At 38.6% G+C, this 22,163-nt stretch overlaps 1 protein-coding gene across 1 annotated transcript in view; it reads right to left on the reverse strand.

The window, feature by feature from the left end:
* The window catches only part of phf14 (PHD finger protein 14), a 133,025-nt gene that overhangs the window by 23,422 nt on the left and 87,440 nt on the right, over positions 1-22,163 (reverse strand). Inside the window, exon 17 of the mRNA XM_037693359.1 lies at positions 3,738-3,855. Within this exon, the coding sequence (XP_037549287.1) occupies positions 3,738-3,855 (118 nt within the window). The remainder of the gene's footprint in view (positions 1-3,737; positions 3,856-22,163) is intronic.

The following is a 22,163-nucleotide window of genomic DNA, read 5'->3' on the forward strand; positions in this document are numbered from 1 at the left end:
GATGGATGTATGGAAGATGGATGTATGGAAGATGGATGGATGGAAGATGGATGGATGGAAGATAGATGGATGGAAGATAGATGGATGGATGATGGATTGATGATTGATGGATGATTGATGGATGATTGATGTATGATGGACGGAAGATGGATGGATGATGGATGGACAATTAATGATGGATGTATGGATGGATGGATGATGGATGGACAATTAATGATGGATGGATGATGGTGTCTCTGGCTGCAGTCAGAGCTTCACTTCATGGTTTTGCTGCTCAGCAGCAGATCTTCAAGTGTTTCCTTGTCTGTCTTCATGCATACATTAAGGTAAACTGTGTGCTGCTCCTCTGTGTTGATTTTGGTCCTAATTAAAGTGTTAATTATGAAATCCCAAAGATATCTTCCATTTCTGAGTATAAGACACTTGTGTCATAATTGCAAAACGTTGCATAATATATTCCAGAATAGAGTAAGTGCAAGAGTTTAAAAAAGTCAGGAAGAATAATGCATCATTCAGATCATTCAGACTATTTTTCCACAACAGCAGACTGAAACAACACTCCAGTGGTTTAAGGAGAGACAGTTAAATGTCTTGAAATGGACAATTCCCTCGTATAACTTCAGCATTCTGGATTTATGTAAATCTGTGTATTTTTATTATTCCAAAAAATAATTAAAATCAATTTGAATTTTAGACTGTAGGGAACAAAAATAGAAAACTATCAAAGTGAATAATTTGAGTAAAAAATGTTTGAACTTCCTCAGATGGATGAATAAGGAAACTGTCCTGCATCATGTGATGCACGGACACATTTTCTAACAAGACTTCAACCACAAACCACTCTTTCCAGCTTACTTTTTCTTTGAGATGTTATTCATCTGTTTCTATGATAACAGTAATGGCTGCAGGGAGCGCTGACAAATTACTTCCTGTCCTCATGTTTGTAGAAGACCGTCAGCCATAGGTTGACCACCTCCTGTCTCTGCAGGCAGATGAATCTCGAGCGCACAGATCAGGTAATATTCTGCACTTAATGCTGGCATTTAAGGAACATTCCTCCACCACAGGCAAAAACGGTGCATGGCTTGGCATTTAGAAGAAGAAGATAAAACTTTTCTTAAATATAGCTCTCATCTCAGAGTGCTTTTTAGATGCCCTTAGTGAAGTCAATTATCTCCTCACACTTGCTATTACTGAGACACTCTGAGCACCTCGCACCTTAAAAGGTCTGTGAATCATGCTTTCTTAAAAATGTCACATTCTTAACTGCCTCTCAAAATGTACACCCTGCAACGTCCGTGATGGCGAACACGTGTCGGCTTCTTTTGTCCGTTTGCTACTTAAACACACTTCATGTGCCGCATGAAGTCACAGCAAATACTATTCCTTTAAAACTTGAAAACAGCTTCTTACAAATACTGAAGATCTAGTTTGCAAAGTAGAAAAAATAATAATCAGTGCTTTGAATACAAATGCAAGTTTTAGTTAGTTTATTTTTTGGCTTGCTAAGGACAGCTTTGTTCAGAGGCAACAAATCCAGAAGCTGGAGGTTTTCCCATCTCATGTACAGTCAGTGAGTGTAAAGAGGTGGGTATAAATATGCAAAACCACAAATAAGAGACAAAAACAGACACGTTTTCAGATTCTCTGTCTTTGCCTCCTGCCGGCTCCAGAGCAACACTAACATGACGGGTTGCAATAATGTAACCAAATGAGTCGCCATGTTTTTATTTTTCATGCTCAAAACTACAACTGAAATAGGCAAAGATTGAAATCGTCCCAGAGACAGTGTCAGTGTTGCAAAGCATGCTGCGTATGAATCATGTATACAGTGTTTACGATGTTTCCGAGTGTTTACGTTGTTTCTTAGTGTTTACGATGTTTCTGACTGTTTGCAATGTTTCCAACTGTTTACGATGTTTCTGATAGTTTACGATGTTTCTTATTGTTTACGATGTTTCCGAGTGTTTCCGATGTTTCTGACTGTTTGCAATGTTTCCAACTGTTTACGATGTTTCTGATAGTTTACGATGTTTCTGATCGTTTACGATGTTTCTTAGTGTTTACGATGTTTCTGATCGTTTACAATGTTTCTGACTGTTAACAACATTTCCAACTGGTTGCAATGTTTCCAATTGTTTCTGATGTTTTTGATTGTTTCCAGCGTTTCTGACTGTTTACAAAGATTCTGACTGTTCATGATGTTTCTGACTGTTTACCAAGTTTCTAACTGTTTATGATATTTCTGAGTGTGAAAATGTGTTTTGGCCTAATTTATGTTAAAATCTCTGCTATTGGCTGTAAACTGACACCATGAGTCAAAGACTATTTGAGGTGGGGGGTTGTCTTTGTTTCCCTGTGATGGACTGGAGACCTGTCTAGGTGTTCTTGTGATTATTTTCTGGGTTTCATTAACATCCATCCACTGCTGCATGAGATATTTTTCTAACAAACAGACAGATTCATTCAACCTTCATTTAGACAGATAAGTCACAATGAGCCTAGAAGACTCATTTACAAGTGAGATCTGTTTAGACAGACAAAAAGTAGTGAAACTGGACACATGTAGGAATTGGAGGTGAAAAAATTCCTATCAGACATTTTTTTTTCCTGCCTGAGAAGAAAAAACTCTGATATTAAAAAAACACCTCGCACAAACAAGCACATAATGACATAGACATTCTGCAGAGGGGGACGAGGAGAGCGGTGAGCATGATCGTAGATGCTCTTGAGGTCACTGTAAGAGTTCTGATAAAGATGTAATAATCAGTCAATGTCCTCCGGTGAGATCCGTAAACATTCACGTGGTATGTCGAGGAATGGCCAAGAATAACTACTATGAGAATCCAAGAGTCCTGAAATGATGACACACAGTTTATTCAGCTGGTTTCATCTGGTTATCAGTTGGGAATTCCTCAGAGAGGGGGTGGTGAAAGTCAGATCACATGTTCTCCAGGCAAATTCAGATAAGATGGCCTTCAAGGCCAGCCAAGGGAGCCAAATTCAGATAAACACAGTTGTTTTGGGGACAGGCAGAACATAATGGCATCTACCTTGAGTCTGTGTTGGTTCACTCAGTTCCGAAATGTCCAAATTACATGGCCACACCGATGGAACGTGACTGAGTAAAATCTCCAAGATCTGATCCATTTAGCCCAAAGCATTTGAGTCCAGGTACTCGAGACACAAACCAAGCCATCCTAAAGGCAAGCAGCGTGATCGGGTCCAAATTTGCTGTCGACGGCTTCCTTGATTGTAGATAAAACCAGCAACCAGCCAAGTCCAAAAAGCAGGAAACAGTTATCGTAAATCCAATTAAATATGCATCCTTAAAATCCACAAATGGCAGCAGAGATAGACACATCATAAAATCTTCCAGTCGATGAGATATCCAGCTGCGTGCGTGCCAACAGGGCAAATCAGCTCGCCTAAAGCCTGTCTTCTCTTCAAGAAATGTTGTAAATTGAGTTGAGGGACCAACTGATCAAAATAAGTCCATAATTATGGTTCGGAAGAAATGCAAGAGAGTCTCACAACCAGTTTCACAGACAGAGCAGCAAAGCAAAGCGGAGAGGGAGAGGAGGGGAAAGCATCCAATCTCGGCAAGAGCAAGTGGTGAAGTGAAGTACATGATCACCCACCTTTCAAAGCTGCAGGCATTAAAGACAGACTGTAACAATATAAACATAATGTTTCCATCAACATATTGACAGAGATCTTCTCCTCCAGATGCTCACCTTAGATGAAGATGTGTCACATTCCTGGCAGATCCAGCCATATCCCGTTTGTTTGGGAGATTTTTTCAGTGGGGGGTCCAGACACCCAAAGTGGTAGCAGAGTTGGCACTCGTCACACCTGAGGGAGAGACAGGAACATGAATAAAGAAACCATCTTCCTTTATTCAGAGGAGCAGCTCAGGAGTGAAAGTCCGATTGTTGTGGTCTGGGAGGGCAGCTGCTGTGGTCCCATCAAGCTGCTGACAAGACCTGCTAACAATACCATGGTGCCAACGGGACTATGTTGCTAAGAGAAGCCTCACTGCTAACAGTATCATGCTGCTAACTGGACCATGTTTTTTTTCCTCTCTGTACTCCGGTGAAGACAGACGCGTTTTCCAGCGCTCCGTACACTGCCCCCCCTTCCCTGCTTGCACTCTTTCGTCCTGTGAACCCTTAAGGAGACTCTTTTTTTTCTGCATACCTTCCTAATTCGAAGGGTCAGCTGGTCTCTCAACAAAATTGATCAACTTCTCCAGACAGGAGGACCCTCTTACCTCGATGAAAACGAATTGGATTCACGATGACAACTGTTTTTTTTGCTGTTTGGCTGGTGAATTCTGGATTGTCTACAAACTTGAGTGGATGTGTCGAAGCTCGACAGCGCTCAAAGAGCTGGAGCAGCTGTTATCAGGACTGTGGACTCTCTAGCAGCACACATGAAGGTGGGAATAATCTTGGAGAAGCTGTGAGCTCGACTTTCAGAGTAAGGAATCAATTTGGCTATTTTGGAGTTCCATCAGAGGAATATGTACCAGCAAGACTTTAAAAGGCAGAAACAGCAATTCACGAGTTCTGCCTGACCCAAAAATGTGGCCTTGACAGTGGACTTATCTCAACTTCTCCTGGCATGGTTTGAAAAAACAAAAACAAAGATTATTTGTCTGTCTCCTCAACCCTCCCTTCCCCGAGTCGTGGACATGTGACAGAGCCTCAACCGAGCTGAAGAAGAATAACACCTCTTATCTGAAAAATGGCTGGGGGGGGGGGGGGGGGGGGTTGTGTGTCTCTGGACTATACTACGACTTTCCCTTAAAAATTCAATGTCTTCACTGGCCTATATGTACATGTATAACGTTTATTTATGTTGCTTTGCTGTGGTAGGTTTTTTATGCCTCAAATCGTGCCCTGTCTAGGACAAGGTGTGAAAGATCTTTTTTTTACACCGTCTCTCCTCATGTTTTCTTCCATTTTCTCATCAAAGCAAAATGTTATTCTGAATGAGAATAACGAGGGCCGCAATTTCATAGTAGCAGCTTCGTGCACTATGTCCATCTTTCGGATGACTGTACGTACATGTTCTTGTCGTATCTCGGTGCAATGATAATAAAGTTTTATTCTGATTCTGATGTTGCTAAGATAACCTCACTGTCATCAGAACATGCCAATAGGACCATGCTGCTGTACATTTATTTCTTTTTCACTTTTGTCGCCTTGTTTCTGTATTTTTGTTGCATGCTTTGAATAAATCCCAGTTTATGTTAGTATTGGGGCTCCGAGCCCAACTCCGCTTGCATATATCTTAGATTTTTTAACGTACCATTTGGCATTCGTTAGCGTATATCTTAATTTATATCTTAGATCCTTATTTACTGTTTCTTTTTACACTTTATATTTTTGCTATTTTTGAATGTAACTGGGACTCTGTGTACGCAATTTCATTCCACCTCATGTACAACTCTGCATTTAACCCATCCACCACCAGGTGGTGCAGTGCGCGGCTAATGAGGGCACCCGGGGAGCAATTGGGGATGGGGTGTGCTGCTCAGAGGTACCACGAGATGTGCAATGACTGGGGATCGAACCTGAGACTTTCGGGTCTTGAGTCGGCTGCTCTGCCTTTCCCCCATCTCAGCCCCCAATAAAGAACCTTGAATCCTTGAACATGGATGATGACAAAGATGCACTTTGTCAGAAATGAGGTTCATGTTTTTCAAACCCTCTTTAGTCAGGTCAGTCCTTTGACATGTTCCTGTCCTGATCCATACAGAGCTGAGGTAAATAACACTTAGGTCTCCCAAAACTGAACAGAATCTGTAAGCTCATGTGGAAACAATAAGGCTAAGACAACAGACTTTTAAAAAACATAAATAAAAACAACAAAAACACACAACTAAAAGCTAGTTACAATCAAAATATTGTCCTAGAAACTAGTTTAAAATGTCTTTTGTTCAGAAGTAAAAACGTGTAAATATTGGTAAAATGGCTAATAATTTCCTCCTAAATTATGTTGCATACAAACTGTACACATGCAGACACAGACTGCTTTATGTGGCTCGTAGCTCAACATTAATTTTTTTAATCTAATTCTGTTTTCAGCTGACAGATCAAATCCGGTTGAGGACAGAGAAAACGCTTGTTGTTCTTGTTGTTCTTGTTGTTCTTGTTGTAGAGCCTCATCATGTCCACAGAATGCTGCTTTATGATCTCTGCCACTACCAGGAGAAACTGTGAACTGTTACCAATATTCCCATAAGTTTAAAACTCTATAACACAGTTTTTCAGATATTGGCACAAAAACATTGGGTTAGTAGTTCAATTTTATCCCCAACACGTATTCTGAGTGCCAACAGATCACACAAAATCTGGGTTTACAGTAATTATTTATAATATTGATTTATTAGTTACCATTTGACATCATCTCTTTAATTCTAATACCAAAATCTTATTTCATGAAAGTCTGGAAGATTTTAATGAAACTTATAGGCATTAATCACTGAATGTATACGAACTGCTGATGGAGCCAACTAACAAAGATGGCCACTGCAGCTAACTACAAATATGATTATAATTCTGTCAGTTTTGATGCTAGTATGCTAAAACTAGAAAGTTCCTAGAGAAACTTTGATGGGGACTTCCACATTGCAGCCATTTAAAATTTTTATTTGACAATACTATGTGTTGGGGTTCACTCAGCTACTATCACACCAAATTTCAGCTCAACATGGCAACAAATCAATGAGTTATAGTTTTTTTTTCCTTTTAAGCTAGTGATCATTTTGGATTTTTGGTTTGGAATCAGTATGTGTTGGAGAATGTTCTCAGCTATAACCACATCAAATTTTAGGACTGAATGTGTAAAAATAGCTGAGTTAAAACCATTTAAATATCGCTTTTGGTGGCCATCTTGTATTTTTTAATATGAATTCAGTATTTATTGGGCATTGCTCTCATCTACCACCACACAAAATTTCAGCTAAAATATCTCTAAAAATGGCTGCTTCATAGTATTTTTCCTTTTTAGCTCAGGCGGCCATCTTGGATGTTGAATTGCAATCAGAGTCTAGTAGGAATTGTTCTCAGCTACCACCAAATTTCTGCTAAGTACCTTTAAACACATCTCTGAGTTATATCCATTTGCTTGGGTGGCCATCTTGCATTTTTAGATTTGAATTCAGAATGTGTTGTTCATCACTGGTAGCTACCCCCACACCAAATTTCAGCTCAATATCTCTAAGAATGACAGCGTTATAGTCAATTTTGAGTTTTCTGAGATAGCTGTGGCAGTCATCTTGAATCAAAATGGCTCCAAGAGTTAATCGGTGTTTCGTTCAGAGACCTCTCCACTGTAGGTCATGTGACCTCATTGTGGCCGTTAGAGGCTGTGAAAAGCTATCAGTGGTTTTCAATGACAAAAATGGTGTCTTTCCTATCAAATTATGTCACCATGGTAACTCGAAATGCCAATAAAAGTAACGGCACACATCACTGTGTCGATCCGGTTGTTTTGATAGAACATTTATTGGGGTACACATTGCAGTTTGGGTCACATTAACGTTAAAGGAAGAGTATGACCCTATTCAGGTGGACAATAATAGGTGGCTGCCTTCAGGCAGTCCCCAGTTAGGTGTGGCTGTAACTAAGAGTCTTTTACTGTTAATGTAATGTAACTGTAATTACGTGATTCTCGTTGGGCAACATCTTTGTTTTAAACCTAAAACTAATTAAAGACATCTCACAGCTGCACAGAACAGTTTTATTGTTTATATCAGCAGAGTTTAATGCAGTGTGTTATTATTTTGTTCATGTGCCTTCAGATGTGTGCTTTTGGAAAAGGTTATTAAATATAAGTTTCAAAAATATTTTGCGAGCTGTAAATACTGTAGAGAAACAAATATATTAGAATAAGAATAATCTATTAAAGCAATATTTCATACGTCGCAGAGTTGTTTTAATAGGCTGGTTCGAAAAATACAAATAATGAAACAAGGTGTTGATACGTTTTATATTATTGTGGTAATCTGCTTGTGTTAGGAAATGTTTGAGGTGCTCACTCTTATTTGTGCTTGTCATTCAAACAGTACTTACTTTAAATGACTTTCCTTCTTAAGCCCTTTTTGTCTTAAACACACTGAAGTAAATTATATTTTCTGACCCTTTTTGTGGTTTAGGTTTTGTTTTGGTCCTAAAATCCCTCGCAGTGCCCTTCTGTCCTCAGTAATGAAGATGAATAGAGTTTGTGGTTGACCTCTTTGACTCTCCTGTTATCAGATTTCCAATAGAGAACGTGAATCTCCTTCATTGATTAGGACATAATTGGTTCTAATTGAGAAATGTGTGTTCACAGGGAGCAGCCAGTAAATGATTAAAATAAATGCCAGTTTATTTTGGTAATATATTTGCAGTTTAAAGTGTAAAACGGATGTACGACATGCTCAAAGAAAGCATTTTAATAATATTTTGTAAAATTATTTGACATAAAGTTTAGATGATAGACAGTGGAAGATGCAAATATTCAATGCAAATAATACTTATTACGTTAACTGAAATGATAGGAATAAACAAAACATTTAACTGTATAAAGAAACTAGCGTACATGATCTCGGTCTCGTCACATTACATATCACTCCGCTACCACAGATCACAACCCATGCATGTATTAGTGAGCGGCACTATATACAACAAGGACGAAGGTGGCTCGCATCCCGCCTGCACCTCTCTGCTTCCCGGGGCTACAGACAACGAGCCTCGCTGCGCTCTTCCTTCCCACTCCAGCGGTGGAGGGACGGGGCCCCCTCGCTCCCAGCACGGCTGCCGACCGGTGCAAACAATTATTGTTGGTATTTTATTTAGACTGACCCTGTTTTTTTTATCTTCTCAGAGACGGATTATAATGAAATTATGACCCGGTTCTGACCGGATTTAAACAGGGCCAGCAACTCTAAAAAGTGTCTCAGGGATTCAATATCCGTCAAGGAATATAGTTTTTATTGGCTCGGTGCATCACATGGAAAGGCTTTTTTCTGCACCATATCATTTTTCCTGACATGTCAGATCACATAAGCTCTAATGAGATCACACTTAGCCCGGCCCCTTATCCACGTGTTAGGCTGTGCTCCCCTCTGCAAAGGAGGAGTCTAGGCCCTGTATATCTGTAATGCCATGTGACATCCAGCCCTTCCGGTCCAGGACCCTGAGTTGTGTATAAGACAGGCCATCGCTGTAAACTGCAACCTTCTCCTGCCTTGCTTTAACACAATTGGTAAAACTTAATTCACGTTTCCTTGATTTATTGATAGTGTGAGTTGCCGCTTCTGAGGGAGGTCCGAGCCGGTGAGGCAGCGTGAGCTGGAGGCGGACCTGGGGTCCGAGATGAGGCCTGAGGCCCACAGTTAGCAACGGCTAGCTGCAGTAGCTCGGAGCCCGCGGGAGCTCTCGCTGCAACATTTTTTTTGGTGTTAATCTTATTAAATTTCGAAGAACTACAACAGTGAGTCCTCCTGCTGATGTTATGAGGCGAAGGTGTTCTGAAGACGATGGTTAATAAATACAGTTCATGATGAGTCCATCAAGCGTCCGTCTTCTTATAGTTAAAAGGAGTAAGTCAACATATATTACAGTCCCCGGACCTTTCCAGGCCAACGCAGAGCTGGTCGCGACGCACTGCCATGGAGGAAATGCGCCTGGCGGGAGCCAGCCAGACAGGGGGGGGGAAGGTCCCCCGCGAAGGGGAATCCTCTGCTGCCGAGCAGCTGTCTCTTCCACCGGGTTGAATCCCCAGGGCAGACTGTGTGGACTACACCCATTTACAAACTTTCATTCTGCTGCTTGATTACTGTTTTGAGCTGTATATTTTATTACCTGCAATTTGTAATCTGCAGCATAGCATTTTCTTTTGGGGGGCACTTTACTTGTGTTAAGTTTTTCTCAGTTGTCTCTAAGTCAATGTTTTTAGGTGGGTGGAGTTAGCGGTAGAGGAACAACATATAGTGTCAAAAGCCTAGAGGGCCCTCTCGTGGCTGCAAATGGTAATGTTTACTCTTTGGTTCATGTCAGTTTGAGTGAACATTTAAAGCATCAGTCAAAAATTGCATCATGAATAGAAAAAAAGTATATAAGTCTCTTTGGACTACTTGTCACAGGACTGGCAAAACTATGAAAAAAAGAGCGACTTATAGCCCAGAAAAATATGGTAACAGTGCACTTTATCATCTTTGAAAACACACACAAAAAAATAACATGCATGTTATCTTATTCTATTAATTTATTATTATGGTTGCTATCTTTGTCTGTTTTCAAAAATCCACCGTTTCAGCTTTTGGCTAGGTAGAATTTAGCTACATAAATTACAGCTTAATTTATAAAGAACTAGAGTTACATACAAAGCATCCAGGAAGCGTCTGTGGTGACTTTGTTTTGACTAGAATTAGCAAATGTGTACAGTGGAAAGCTGGCTTCTGGCAGTGGCTAAAAATACCTGTGAAATAGATGCAATAATACACTGTGGTAGGTACAAATTATGCATGGCAGCTTTAGTAAAACCAGAGTAAAAATTTAATTGGCATAGATAATTGGCATCTTATGAGTTGTAAGGGCATAACCTAACAGCTGCTACACATTAGCACAAATATGTCATGGCAGGTGCATCTCTTCCTCGCCTCTTCTCCACACACACACATGTACAGATGATCGGCTGAACAGGCATATCTGCCCAGGAAACGATGGGAATTTAAAGTGCCCTCTAGCCAACTAGTGAATAGAAGACAAATGACCAAAGTGCGTGTGCTCCACTAATGAGCCCACTCCCATTGTTGTGCACAAACCTCCAATTGATTTTATATGAATCTCCAACTAAGGCAAAAAGGAAAGACCAAAGTCTTCTGTTTCACAGCTGGAGACTCTTGAATACCTTCCAAATTCACAGGAGGGCCCTTTTCATTTAGCAAGGCTGCGACGACTCCACACATGCCTTCCTAATGACTTTCACACTGTTTCTGCTGTGTATCGTAGGAGGATCTGTATGCTAAAATACTGCTTTCTGAAGCAGACAGCGTTTCTTCAGGGTTTCTATGTGTATCAGTGGAACAGTATGGTTTTTAAGGTGGGTTCATTTCAAGCAAAGCTGCACTATTCAAACAAATTCACACATTGACCAAAGGCCAACAAAACCATGCAAGTTTAGCATTCACTCACTCTTCCTTGTCCTTTTAAAAAAATGGAGAAATACCTACAGTTTACAGAACAATTGTGGATGGCTGTATCAATGAAAGTCACTGGCATGTCACTGAACATAATTCAAACATGTTCTTCCCTTGACATACAAAACCCAGTCACTGGAAATAAACAAGCCATCAAAACAGTTCTGAGCCTAGATATTCAAGACATATTTGCTATTACTATTCGAGGTGGTATCTCTGAGCTGTGACTTTTGGCAAACAGCAATCACTAGGAAGTCTCCAAAATGTCTCAGTATGACCACAGGGAACTTCCATTTTCTTGTGAAAGTTGACTTGTGAAAGAGACTTAAAGCCTTGTTGTTAGAGTTCTGAATATGTTCAAAACAATCGTGCACCAAAACTTTTTCTCAAAATAGCCAATATTGTTACTAGCATCTCAAAGCATCCCTAACCCATGCCAATTGACTTTTTGTGAATTTTAGAGAGATACAGCTACATTCTGGCACCTGCACAGAAGTGCAGCTGACTGAAGTACAGGTAACCAAAAACATGACTGAAAAGGTTGCCAGATCGAATCCCAGCTGGGGGCCTTTCTGGGTGGAGATTCTACGTTATCTTTGTGGATGTGTGGATTTTCTCCGGGTACTCCGGTTTCCTCCCACAGACCAAAAACATGCATGTTAGACTGATTGGTAACTCTAAATTGTCCCTAGATGTGAGTGAGAGAGTGAATGGTTGTTTGTCTTTATGTATCCCTGTGATGGACTGGAGACCTGTCCAGGGAATTCCTCACCTCTCCCACAGTAACTGCTGGATATGGACACAGGGAACCCCCTCGACCCAGAAAGGAAAAAGGCCGTAAATGAAATGAATGGATGGACCACATGGATATTAAAAACTTGTTCCAAGTGGCCTATCTCTATTTTGAAAGTGTACTGCAGTAGAATAAATCACAAATGTGAGTGCAGCTACCAAGGTTTGTGCAAAGTAGGTACAATATGGGGGAAGGTAGACAAGCCACAAACACAAAAATAGGTTGGTATTTTCAAAGACTGCTCAACACATAGCTACATGGTTCGCTGGTTGCAAGAATTCAGAATTCAATGGGACTGCAACCTAAAACTTTTTCTCATAATTCTGAGTAACCAACATGTCTCCAACTGTTGCAGTTAATGAGATACTACCTTAAGTAACATAACTGAAAAATGATTTTGCATATCAAGGTGCCATCAGTGTTGAAACTGGCCTTAATATAAAAGAACTACTTTTTTTTTTTTAAATGAAGACATCAAGTAGGTTTCATGTGAAGAAGGTTCTGCAGGCAAAATTAGCAGTTTCTTAATTCTTGCTCCGTTGTCTGTTGTAAAGATGATGATATCAAGCCTGAGTCCACACTCTACCATAACTTTCGTTATTTCTTCACTTCACTTCACTTTATTAGCTCCCTGAAGGGCAATTCAGTTACAGTAAGTAGTGGGGATGATGACAGCCAGCGAGCGCATTCATACAAACTTTAAACATGACAAAATGAATAAAAACAGGGTAAAAAGGTACATTTGAAACAAGATTAACAATACATAAAAACATTACTAAAAAAGAGAAAAAGAAAGAGTCGGACTGCAATAATTCAATAGCAACCTTAGGTCAAGGCATTAAATCTATATTTTGTTTAAAAAAACCAATGACTGTGGGGGTGAAAGAGTTCTTTAATCTGTTCGTTCTACACCTAGGGCCATATCTTCTGCTCGAAGGCAAAAAACTGAACTGAGTGTGTAGGGGATGGGTGGAATCCACCAATTATTATTTTTTTGCCTTTGGACACTGAGCTGAACTTAAATAGGTCCATGATGTCATTCACTTGAATCCCTAAAATTTTTCTGCATTCTTTGATAACACCTTTTAATTAATTAATATGTATCAACTTATTCCAAATTGTGTCCTCTTCATTTCACAACTTTTCTCCTGGATCTGCAGCTTACACTAACATAAAGAGCTTTGATCCAGTTATTTCCACCATCATGTGTTGCTCGCCTGTAGCTTAAAATAAATGGACTGTTGCTTTGACCAGTCAGATTTAGAGTTGCCAACATTGGGGCATCTAGCAGGTGTTTGTTAACATCAGCATTTTCATGTCGTGTTATTGGATGGTCAGAGAGCGGACTGGTCAGGATAGGATCTGTAGTGTCCTGCACAAGCTAAACTACATTTATGTAGATTTAACAGCTGTTTATTCAACTCACAATAGCTGCTTCTGTCAAGCAGACATTCTCCGCCCTAACGCAAATTGAAAGTTATACCACAAACACGACAGAGCAGACTCGACTTTCAGCGTTAACCTCCGTGGCGATAGAAAGGACGTACTTCAACACACGAATAACCTGTAAGACAAAGTAGTTGAGCTCTTCTTAAGGAAACAAGGACGATGGATTTTGTGCACAAATAATCAAGACTTTCGGTGAGTAAAATGTATTTTATTTAATATTTTGTAATTTCATTATGTTGATGTCGATGCTTTTACTAGTTTAACTTGTTAAACTGTGATAATTGAGTCTCTTACTTTAGTAATGGCAGTCACTCTCACTACGTGAAATGCCTGTCTGTGACACAGTGTCATATTATATATATATCACATTTCTGTATATTATTGATGGTTTCTGTTGAGATGTTCCGATCGATCGGCTGATTTCCGCTATATGATCGGGCGATACCAATCAATGCTTTTCAGTGCCGTTCACAAAAACCGATCATCTTTGCAGCCTGCAGAGGTCCAGTGGTATACATATTTAAGCAATGTGTGACATTATTTGACTTTCTGCATTATTTAGCCTGTTGAGAGCCTTAATGTTTTCAGTCTGATAAAGACTGTGTTACTGAGAGCAGGTAATTTTTTTCAGTTCTCCTTTTGACTGAAAAGTTGCTGTATTGTGCCTGCAAGATTTTTTTTTTTGTCTTGAAAAAGTAAATAAAAATGTTTTTTGATATAATCAGGCAGGACACAACTGAAGGCTGAAGTATAAAATGTACAGCATGCCAGACTCCTGGTGTGATGCCTTTATGTTTCCTTCCTGTTTTCTAACTACCAAACTGATGGAAGGTATCCTTATTTTCTGAGTCTGATTTTGCTTCATTTTATGTTTCTTAATGTTAAAAATTGAGGTAAAACTAATAAAGGACATGTGCTTGTAAAGATTCTTTGTCTAGATGATAAGTGTTTGATAAAACCACCCAGTACTGGATTCATGAATAGGTTAACTTTTTGGTTGCATTTTAAGAAACGTCAGAAGATTATAATTGTGAGTAAACATGCATAAAATTAAGACATTTATATGAAGTGCATGAGACAGAAGGAACAAGAAATAATGTGTAGCAGGTTTGGCTTATTGAAGATAGGAGTGTAAGGGGAAGATGTAAGGAGTATTTTGAGGAACTACTGAATGAAGAGAATGAAAAGTAAAAAAAAAGAGAGATCCTAGAAACTGGACCAGGAAGTGAAAAAGATTAGAGAGGATAAGGTTCAGAAAGCTTTGAAGAGGATGAAGAAGGGGAAGGCAGTTGGATGAGATAACATATCAGAGGAGATATGGAAATCTCTAGGAGCCATGGCAGTGAGGTTTTTGACTCGATTATTTAACGACATTTTTGAGAGGGAGAAAATGCCTGAGGAATGAAGAAGAAGCGTGCTGGTGCCCATTGTCAAGAATAAAGGTGATGTACATATATGATATATGATATGATGAATAGCAGCATTTACAGGAGAATTAAGTTGAAGGTTTGGGAGAGAGTTGTGGAAGCTAGACTTAGACAAGAGGTGAGTATTTGTGAGAAGAGTATGGTTCTTTCTGAGAAAGCACCACAGACGCCATCTTTGCTTTGAGGATGCAGATGGAGAAGTACAGAGACGGTCTGAAAGAACTCCATTGTGTCTTTGTGGATTCAGAAAAAGCATATGACAGGAGGACAGCAAGACATGTTAGACTGGTAGAGGACATGTGTGAGGACAGCAGGACAGTGGTGAGATGTGCTGTTGGAGTGATGGATAGCTTCAAGGTGGAGGTGGGAGTGCATCAAGGATCGGGTCTGAGCCCCTTCTTGTTTGCTCTATAGTGATGGACTAACAAATGGATGAGGTCAGGCAGAAATCCTCATGGACTATGATGTTTGCAGATGACATTGCGATCTGTGGTGAGAACAGGGAACAGGTGGAAGAGAACTTGGAGAGGTGGAGGTATGCACTTGAAAGAAAAGTAAAGAAAGTCAGCCATAGTAAGACAGAGTACGTGTGTGAATGAGAGGGAGGCTGGTGGAACAGTGAGGCTACAAGGAGCAGAGGATGGAAGGTGAGTCTTTGCCTTAAGTGTAGAAGTTCAACTTGAGGGGCTTGTCTTCATTAAAACTGTTAAAGAGATGATTCATATGACAGAAAATTGTGATTTTATTGTTACAAACAGCACAATCTAGACAATCTACGAGGAAAAAAAACCCTGATGTTGCAATCAGGACATATTTATGCTTGAAACTTAGACTGCAAAACTTGTTTTCTTAACTTTCTCACATTTACACACTCCTGCAGAGATCATGTATTTTAGGTCAAGCTGACTGAGTGGACACCTCCTTCCTTAGAAGACCTAGCTTGAATCACATCTACACTCTTCCTGAAACATACCAGAACAGTAAATCTAATTCACTTTTCCTATAGATAAACCATTTGTTTAAAAACAAACAAACAAACAAACAAAAAACATACTTTCTGATGCATGATCAATAATCCAGGTAGCTATATCTAACAAGGTTGAGTCAGGTCTTCTGGACGTATTCTTCTGTGTTGAAATGTTTCACCTTTTATCCAAACACTTCTTCAGTCTGAAGAAGTGTTTGGATAAAAGTTAAAAAAAAAATGTTTCAACAGAGAAGAATCTGTCCAAAGGACCTGACTCAACTTTGTGAGATAAACATACTTTCCCTCAAAGTTTTTGGGTGTATTCTTCACAAGTGATGGTAGGATGGAGCAGGAGATGGACCAAAGATTGGGGCCTTTTCCACAGTAACGGTGCTTCTGTTCTGGTCTGTTGGGTTTAAGAAAGAATGAAGCAAAAAGGCAAAGTTCTTGATTTACTGTTACAACTCTCACCAGTGGTCATGACGATGAAACAGTAAAATCCTGGCTAAAAGCAGATGAAATGTGCTTCCTTTTAGGATAGTCAGATTGAGCTCAGAACAAATTTGGATAGGGTGGATAGATTTGTGAGTGGATGGATAGATGGATGGATGGATTGATGTATGTATGTTTGGATAGACAACAAAAAGCATGAAAACATCTGTTGTGTAATCTATTGATATTGTAGACAAACAATCCACTTATTTCAACAGTTTGTGGTTTTAGCCATGGACCTTTATTGGCTGATCTACATCAAGTTGCCAGAATTGTTCTCAGCCAGAGGATACAAGCAGCCTTTATCTGCTCCCAACAATGCCCTTACATACCCGGGCACAGCAAGGTCCTTGATGTTATCAAAGCAATTTGGCTGTGTTTTAATCATTGGAAACATTGAGCAGCTTCCCCTCCTACCTTGTACTTTGGAGGCAGACCAAATCCAATCACTCATAAGAGAGGTTATTGATTGATGTAATCGTATTGGAAGTAAGGAGGTAGAGGGGACATGACAGATTGCTTCTGTCTGCTACATGTGTTGCTCACTGTTGGCAATTTGTGTCCTCTTTCATCTTGTGTTTAATCTCTGTGTGAAGTTCTTACATCCCTGTATCACTTGGACTGTTCCTTGCTGAACATTACAAATGGACCACAAATCTGAACCAGCTCCATTTAATCTCATCCACCTCTAAGAAAAAGTTGTCACATCTCTGTTCACGTGTCACTGAGGAAACACCATCGCCTTAGAAGTGGCAAAGAGCGGCCATTTATACTTATCACCTGCAGGAATGTCCCGGATGTGTCACATCAACAGAATTAAATCCAACTGATCAAAACACATTTGACACAGTTTTAAACTATGCCATCTGGATTAACAGAACATCATATCAACTATGAGCTCTCTAGACTGGCAATACGAAACAAAGTAACGGTGAGCAGGAGAGAGAGGTACTTGCAAGACCTAAAACAAACCTTTAAAATAAAAAATCTTTGGTGTATGGTTTATGTCATTTTACGATAAAATGCAAATAAGAAGAGTTCTATTTACCTATCTGAAATCTGAAAAAAAAAATACATTCTGTTAATGTTCTCCAATAATTAGTTACCCTCTCGTCTTCTGTAGTTTAAATAAACGTGACATTTTCTTGTTTTCTCTCGTCCTTTTCAGAACAGGTAGTACACATTCACTGCATCTTTCTCGTCATTTTATCTCTAGCTCACATTATTTTATACGTCCTAATATCAACATAAAGTTAGGAAAATGTGGCTGAGAAAGCATTTGTGTAGTTGGTACTGGTACACTGATTGACCAGCACAAAGGACCTTTGAGCTTCAACCGCAAAAAGAAGACAAAAAGATGCACACCTGCTAACAAACGCTGACCATCCCCAACAGTAATCAAATGAAATAACCATTATTATTTACAGGTAGAAAGAATCAACTCCCCACAGTCTTAAACTGCTTCACATTTGAGATTTTGCCTCCTGAGGCAGAAAAAAGCAATTTGTCAAGCAAAGACCTCTGCTATGACACATGCCCCCCTTGAGGGATCATTTGTCTTTAAGCAATGTCAGACATGAAAAATGTAAAGAAAAATGAATCAAACATTGGAACATTTGGTGGTCAAACTGCAACAATTAGCTTAAGACTATTACGTTTCTACATCTATCACTCATCATTTACAGGAAGGACTACTGATGAAAATGGCCAGAAATCACCCATAGAGACATTTTATTACAATTAGGGATACACGATATTGGATTTTTGGCCGATATCCAATATGCTGCTATGTTAAAACTTATTTGGCTGATAACCGAAACCAATACCAATAATTTTTTTCCTAGACCTACTGGTTGTCATACATAAACAGCGCCTTTTATATGTATATAAATATATATATATTTTTTATATATATTCAATTCAATTCAAAATTACTTTATTAATCCCAGAGGGAAATTATATGTTGTGGTAACTCATCATCCTGGTTTCATTAATGAGTTGTTCTAGATGCTGATGGCTGTGGGCAGGAAGGATCTCTTGTAGCGATCTGTCCTACAGAAGATCTGAAGAAGCCTCTGGCTGAAGACACTTTGTTGTTGTATGACAGTCTGATGAAGAGGATGCTGAGGGTTGTCTATAATGTTCTTCATATATATATATATATATATATATATATATATATATCCGTGAGTTGTTTTGATGGAATGTTTGATGTCCAATATTTAACTTTATCGCTAATAGTGGCCAATACCAATACCATGCAGATAATATTGTACATCCCTAATTACAATATTACAAAAAAGTGTGAATGTAGAAGTCTTAGCAATGAAGAACAGTCCATAAAAACATGAATATGAAGGTATCAGTGATAACAAGCAACATTCCCACAGATGACATCAGAGCTTTGAGGCAAATCAAAGCAATAAAATAAAACCACCCTCTCTCTTTTACAGCAGGGGTTTATTCATCTATAATATAAACAGGAGTTCTACACATCATGTTTTTATGCAAGTTGTTATGTCGTAAACATCTATTTATCATGCAGATTGAAGCTTTTGAAAGCATGCAGAGCAGAGAGCTAAATGCTCCACAGCATCAGTCCTGATCAACTCATATGGATTTGTAATGTGCAGCTTTAATGGCCGCTTCTCCTTCCTGTTTAAAGCAGAAAAGAATCCAAAGTTTCCCAGATGGGTACCAACAGATCGCTCAAAAATATTTATGTAAAATTTTACATCCACTATTTGTTGTCTCTCTTTTACTAAATATCTCATGAACCACAGGATTGTAATGAAACTTACAGAAAAAGATTCTTGGCTGTACTGATGAACTGATGCGGTAGTAACCACTAGACTGAGGAACAGCTTCTACCCTGAAGCTGTTGGATTCATAAATCCCTAACCATGTTAATCACTGTAAGCAAAAAAAAAAAGTCACTGTAATTCCACTTTAATTAGTGATATGTGACTTATCTGTGCTGCTGATTACCTCATTCTGCTGCTGATGTAATGCTGCTGTATTCATTCATACCCATCTGCTCGCCATAGACTCATGTTCAGGCTGTTGTTGTTACGTTGCATTGTTTTACATTATTAGTGTTTAGCGTGTATCTTAGATCTTTTAGCATACCGTCTGTAGTTTGTTTAGTGTATTTCTTAGTGTATCGTAGATCCTTATACAGTGTCCCATTTCTTTTTATACTTTAGACTTCAATATTTTTGAGAGTAACTGGGACCCAGTGTACATAATTTCTTTCCCCTTCATGTACCACACGTAATGGAAACGACAATAAAGTTGACTTGAACTTGAACTTGAGAGTCATTACAACTCTGTGTCACATATTCTGATGCTGCATGAGAGCACATATTTACGTTAAAAGATTTTTAAGGTTTGACCAAAAATGACTACAAGTCTAGTCAGTCATTTATCACTAAATGCAGTTGTTCTAAAACTCGGAAATGAAAGGTGGTGGGAAATATGTAATGTTAGGCTTTTAATTATAAATGAGTCACAATATTGGCAAATAAGTCAAATTATTGGTAAATAAGTCAATATAATTGGTATAAATTTGACAATTAAAATTAAACATTCAATCGAACAAATTCAACAATTTAAATTTTTTTTTTTTCTATTCCAGAATTGTGCCACTCATAGTGGCTGCATGTTGGAGTAGCTCTCACATTCATTCTGAGATTTTGCTTTTGAAAGCTTTAATTACTTTTTTCTGAATACAAATAGCTTTTTTTTGGATGATTACTTCCTCTGGTATCAGATGCTGTGCTGCTGGCAGGATTTTTACTGAAACTTTTTTTTTACTTTTTGACATTTGTTATGATGCATAACCATAACAACAAGGTGGCTCAAATCTCAGCCCCAAATCCCAAATGAGTTGAAAAGGAGGTGCCGTGGATGCATTCCCGTCTACCTGGAGGCAGTGCTTGAGTGCCTGACTGCAGAGATCTTCGAGGTAGCGGGAAACGCAGCTTGTGACAGTGGGAGGACCAAGATCATCCCCTGGCACCTGCAGTTAAGTCTACGGCAACAAGGGGCTTGGCAGGCTGCTGGGAGAAATGGTCATCGCTCAGAGAAAAGCTCTGCCCGACATTCAGGCAGTCCTGCTGCCCAAGAGGACCAAGAGGTCTGCTGGGTCTGGGTGGACAGATCTGAAGCCAGTTTCTTTGTATCCACTCTGGGATGGATTGCTACAAGAGATCCTTCCTGCCCAAAGACATCAGCATCTAGAACAAATCTAATAAAACCAAGATGAGCTACAGGAACAATTAATTTCCCTTTGGGATTAATAAAGTATTTTTGAATTTGAACTGAATTGAATAAAAGTCAAAATATTGGCAAATAAGTTAAATTATTGGTTAAAAAAGTCAAAATATTGGCAAATAAGTCAAAAATATTGGTAAACAAGTCAAAATATTGTTTAAAAAAAAGAGTCAAAATATTGGTAAATGTCAAATTATTGGTAAATAAGTAAAAAATATTGGTAAACAAGTCAAAATATTGGTCAATAAGTCTAAATATTGGCAAATACGTCAAAAATATTGGTAAATAAGTCAAAAATATTGTTTAAAAAAGAATCAAAATATTGGTAAATGTCAAATTATTGGTAAATAAGTAAAAATATTGGCAAATAAGTCAAAATATTGGTAAAAAAAAAGAGTCATAATATTGGTAATGTCAAATTATTGGTAAATAAGTCAAAATATTGGCAAATAAGTCAAAACATTGGTAAATAAGTCAAAATATTGTTTTTATAAAAGTCAAAATATTGGTAAATGTCAAATTATTGGTAAATAAGTCCAAATATTGGCCAATAAGTCTAAATATTGGCAAATAAGTCAAAATATTAGTTAAAAGAGAGTCAAAATATTGGTAAATGTCAAATTATTGGTAAATAAGTCAAATTATTAGTAAAAAAAAGGTCAAAATATTGGTAAACGTCAAATTATTGATAAAAGTCAAAATCTTCATAAATAAGTCAAAATAATGGTAAATAAGTAAAAACTAATGGCAAATAAGTCAAATTATTGGTTCAAAAAAGAGACAAAATATTGGTAAATGTCAAATTATTGGTAAAAAAGTCAAAATCTTCATAAATAAGTCAAAATAATGGTAAATAAGTCAAAATATTGTCAAATAAGTCAAAATATTGGTAAATAAGTCAAATTATTGGTAAATAAGTGAAATTATTACCTGGAAAATGTCAAATTATTGGTAAATGAGTCAAATTATTGTTAAATGAGTCAAATTATTGTTCAAGAAGTCAAATTATTGAAGTCAGTAGTAAAGACAACGTGGGCCAGTTTGAAGCCTATGCCCTTCTCTTAGTATTGATATGTAATTCAGATCACAGAGTTCAGTTGAGAGCTTCCAGAAACATCAGAAGACCTGTTGATGACAGAAGTCTGAAATATGTGAATACACATACTGTACAAGGAGCTGTCCCCGTGGATTGGATCAGTCAGGATTAATGCCAGATCTTAACCGACCCTCAACGAAAAGACTCAGTGCAGTAAAGTTGTTGTCCGTCTCAGCACTTCTGTAGCCAATTACAAATTCATATACGGACAATAGTTGTGCAGCCTCCACACCTTTGTTCTCTGGGTCAGTCCTGTTGTCTAAGATCAAGTGGCTGAAACAAGGCAGTGAATTTATCACAAGTGAGCAATGCAATTACCCCGGGAGTGTCCACGTGACAGAAATCAATATGACACAAAGCACCAAGCCATTGACTCCCACCATGACAGAGTGCACCACAGAAAGAAGTGGATTATTGGACTCGTTGAGCCTCCTACTTTTTGATCTACTGTTGGGTCAGTGCAACATTAT

The sequence above is a fragment of the Nematolebias whitei genome, chromosome 19 (assembly GCF_014905685.2).
Source record: "Nematolebias whitei isolate Nwh7 chromosome 19, NemWhi1, whole genome shotgun sequence".
In the NCBI taxonomy this organism is placed as follows: domain Eukaryota; kingdom Metazoa; phylum Chordata; class Actinopteri; order Cyprinodontiformes; family Rivulidae; genus Nematolebias; species Nematolebias whitei.